The sequence below is a fragment of the Atta cephalotes genome (assembly GCF_000143395.1).
Source record: "Atta cephalotes unplaced genomic scaffold scaffold00014, whole genome shotgun sequence".
In the NCBI taxonomy this organism is placed as follows: domain Eukaryota; kingdom Metazoa; phylum Arthropoda; class Insecta; order Hymenoptera; family Formicidae; genus Atta; species Atta cephalotes.
Window position 1 is genome coordinate 1227716 of NW_012130078.1, and position 4562 is coordinate 1232277.

Consider the following 4562-nt stretch of genomic DNA (forward strand, 5'->3'; position numbering starts at 1 on the left):
TACTATATATATTATTTTATTTATTACTACTATATATATATTATTATAATAATATATATATATATATGTATAGTATAGTATACACACACACGCGCGCGCGCGCACACACACACACACACACACACACACACACACACACTCTCTCTCTCTCTCTCTCTCTCTCTCTCTCGCGAGTGTTTCAGATCATCCTTTTTANCTTTGCAAAATAAGGTCCAATCATAAAAATGTTTAGAAACAAGTTGTAGGGTTTAAAAAGATCTATTTAATTATAAAGTGATCTTATCAATTTGACTTTAGATGTCAAGGCCATGTCGATTTTTTTTTAATAGAATGCCCAATTTTTTATTCCAGTAACTAATAGCCGATATCGAAACTTTTTCAAAACACTATAATAAAGTTTTAAATTGAGTACTTTTCAAATTATAGGGCTCGGAAGTTACGGTACCACAAGCATTATCCAAAGTGTCGATCGATGGCTAAAATCTCTTGAATGTTATTCAGGATCATGTTCTGGATAACATTCGTCAAGATCAAAGAGGATTATTTCTCTTATTTTCATTTTTGCATCAAAAATTCTTTACGTAAAAATGAAAATAAGAGGTATAACCTCTAATTTAAGCTTTGATTTTGACAAATAATATTCAGGACGTGATTCTGAACAACATTCAAGAGGTAGTCGTCAGTCGAACACCTTAATGCTAATACCAGCGGTACTGTAACTTTCAAGCATCATAACCTAAAAAAAACTTAATAAAAAAATATTTTTCTTTTGAAAATCTCTCGACGTTAACTATTAGATTCTGGAAACAAAAATAGTTTCATTTAAAAAAATCAATATGATCTTGACTTGATCTTGATGACGCCACTCAAGATCAAACTGATAAGATCAGTAAAGATTTTTGAATCCTCTTTTTGAATCCTATAACTTTTTATCTGAACACTTTTATGATTGGATTTATCCTGCGAAGTTAAAAGGGTGTACGAATGGTCTGTAACACCCGATATATATACACACACACACACACGCGCGCGCGCGCGCGCGCACACACACACATCTGTATATGTATTAGATGGGAAAAAGTTCGTGGCGTTTTTTTAATGCCATCTAACGGGAAAAACGCCACGAACTTTTTCCCACACCTAATATATATATATATATATGTATGTATATATATGAATGTAAATAACAATATTTTTACATAATTTTGAAAAATCGATTTTTTAGAAATTGATTTTACTATTATTTGCTCCCTTTCAGACTATGCAACTTTTGTTTAAAATTTTTTTTCAAAAATTAAAGAAAAATTCGAATGGTTAAAAATGGAATATGCAACTTTTGTCTAAAATTTTTTTTCAAAAATTAAAGAAAAATTCGAATGGTTAAAAATGGAATATCCTATATATATAATGAGCTTAATTTTGATATACAAAAATGTTTAATTCAAATCATTTTGTTACAGATGCTGTATCCCAGTCGAATATAAGCATTTCTTGTATAATATAAATAAATACCATTTTGGTAAAATTTTTGTTGTTTTATGCACTTAAAATATATCATAATTGAAAAATTATTCGATCTATCTTACAGTAATGATTTGTAGAATATGGATGATCAACTTAAATACGATTTATTAAACTATAACAAGACACGTACAAATACTTATTAAGGTAGTTCTTTAGTATCGAGTTACTATATAAATGTCTAATTTTTTTATATATGTATAATGAAGTACTGAATAACTTAATGTATGCAAAACGTGTAAAGGAACATATATGTTAGAGTGGTCATTATTTTAATAATTTTTGAAATCTGATTTAATCGAGATACTCCTTAAAGTGATTCAATATCTCGAAAAAAATAACACTATATTTTTACAGATTTTTTGAATAATTTTAATTCGTGTCATCATGGGCATGGGATAAATGAAAAAATATTCTTGTAGACAAAATTGGGCCGACACTCTAATTCTCAACCAAATTTAAAGTTTTTTTTAATTTGCTCGAAATTGAATAAACTATAAACTCATTTTGCGTAAATTTTGATTACAGTCTAAGATAAAAATTGCTGATCCAATAAAATGAGCAGAAAAAAATCAAAATTACACGATAATGAATATTGAATTGGCAATTTTTGATTTGATCCGTAATAAAAATTTACTATAGTGCATTCAATTTCGAGCAAATAAAAAAACTTTAAAATTTGTTAAAAATTAGAGCATCGATCAAATTTTTCCGTTTACTGTATAAAGTCTTGAAATTTAGTACTGCTTTTTAATCTGAATTTTTTTTAAATAGTCTTGACAGCTATCTGATAGCTACCAATATTTCTGTTAACTTTATGAAAATAAAGGTAGCGTACTATGAGTATTATTACAGAGTACTATGATAGTTGACTGAATAAACTGAACAACTGAATAAAATGCATGAGTAAAAAATTTATTTCATTGAATATTATAAGATTAACCAAATTTTACAAAATGTTTAAAATTTCTCTCATATAATCTCAAAAAGCTCTATAAGTTATGCAAATTAAGTTTCTTGTTGAAGCATTTAAGTAAAGTGCTTTAAAGTGCTTTTGTTTACATTTGGATACATTTTTTGGTATTTGCTGATAACTTAGATAATAAATTGTTTTTTATCTTCGTAATAAATTAATCTGTCATTGTATAATAATTAGTTTGATATTTCTTCGGCATCATTGACAACTTTATTTTCCTTATTTTCGGTTCATTAATCTGTAGTCGTATTATGACTGCAATCATTTGTTTTTTTAATTTTATATTCACGTTGTTATCATTGTGATTATTATATACTACTCAACAAAAAATAGGGAACACTTTAGAACAAAATTGCATAATATTCAGAACATCGTAACTTGATGAAAAATTATCGCAAACAAAAAATCAAAAAAGCATTTGAAAGCTTGACATCTCTATTTTCGAAATCAGTAATTGATATTTTTAATCTGACTGATTTTTTACGGAGCTATATGGACATAAATAGATATCTAACGAATCTGAAAAATTTTTATAAACTTTTACAAACGAAGATGGCGTGAAGGAAAATTCACCTAAATTACGGCAATCGAAAGAGTGAATTTTTACTTTCAATTTGCTTTTTTATTGAATGTTAGGGATTGCGTTCGTAACACATGTTACGTGTGTTTTACCTCTGTGTCCCATGGAATCCTATGAAATTTCTGTAAAAGTTATTACCAATAATGTTTTTCCTAATTTTATCTATTTAACTAAATTTAATGATTTAATTAAAAAATTTGTTATAATCAAAATATATTCTGTATATATTGTAGTTTTTTATAAAATAAAACTAAATAAACAATATAACTTGTTAAATAAAATTATCATTTTCACGTCCACATTTTGCGGCTCTATGGGACAAGGAGTATGTAAGCATGCAACGCAATTGCGCTCCGATGTCAAACAAAAATTAATGTGACATAACCTATTTAATGTATAAATAGTGATTGCTTAATTTGTTTGACAACAATTTTGAAATTAAAAATACTAAATCTTTGGTATTAGTGATGCAAATATTGAAAAATTCAGTGGCTCTTTCATTTAATCAAAGAAAACTAACCTACAAGAAAGTAATTCGCATGTTTACAATTTAGTTAAAATTGAAGAGACTGGGAATTCATATCACAATAAATATATATAAATATACAGGGTATCCGATAATTGTTCTGACGGAGTTCGGGACGGAGTTCGTGGACATGTAGAGCGAACTAAACTGAGACGGAAAGTCCATTTTGCAATTTTCCCGATAACAAGATATTAATTACTAAAAATTATCGAAAATTGATCTTCAATAATTTTTTATTCAAATATTATCAACTTTACAGAAAAATTGCAAGAGATAAAAATTGTTTATTTTCTTTTCATAGAACTACGAATTTTTTCAGAATGTCCACTCTACAACACTTATAGAACATCCGATATATAACAATAAATATACAGGATGTTTAGAAATTAGTGAAGTCTTTTGCACAGGGGCAGAATGGACTAAACTAAGAAGATAAATTCCTTACCATTTTATAATTGTTAACGAATTATTAACTTATGAAAATAGCCAAATTTACTCAGCCCAAATACCAAGCGGGCGACATGATAGGACTGCCCAGTGTGGTGAGGCGCGCGTTTGCCGTCCCTAAACAAGTATATAAATATGAAACCGGAATTTATCAATAGATGGCCATAGCTGTCAATGTAATTGCCGTTAGACGGCGCCATTGACGCCATTTCCTTGTTCTGACATCTGACAAAGATTTTCAATTCACAACAATACAAGTTTCATATAACAATATAGTTTGTAATAGCGTTGAACATGTCGAATTTTGTGCCTGGAAACTACAATTTGCGGACAGCATTGATTTTCTGTTACCATTTGAAGCAAACTGCTGCAGAATCGTATTGAAGCTTACGCATGAGCATGCTCTTGCTAAATCACAGCTTTGAGTGGTTTAAAAAATTCAAAAGTGGCAATTTTGACGTGAGAAACGAAGAACGTGGAAAACCACCGAAAAAGTTTGAAAATAGCGAATT

General features: G+C 28.6%; 1 protein-coding gene across 1 annotated transcript in view; it reads left to right on the top strand.

The window, feature by feature from the left end:
* The window catches only part of LOC105617751 (60S ribosomal protein L35a), a 6570-nt gene extending 5045 nt beyond the window's left edge, over positions 1-1525 (top strand). The window contains exon 4 of the mRNA XM_012199304.1: positions 1461-1525. Coding sequence (XP_012054694.1) covers positions 1461-1484 — 24 coding nt within the window. The 3' untranslated portion in view covers positions 1485-1525. The remainder of the gene's footprint in view (positions 1-1460) is intronic.
* Positions 1526-4562: the final 3037 nt, after the last annotated feature.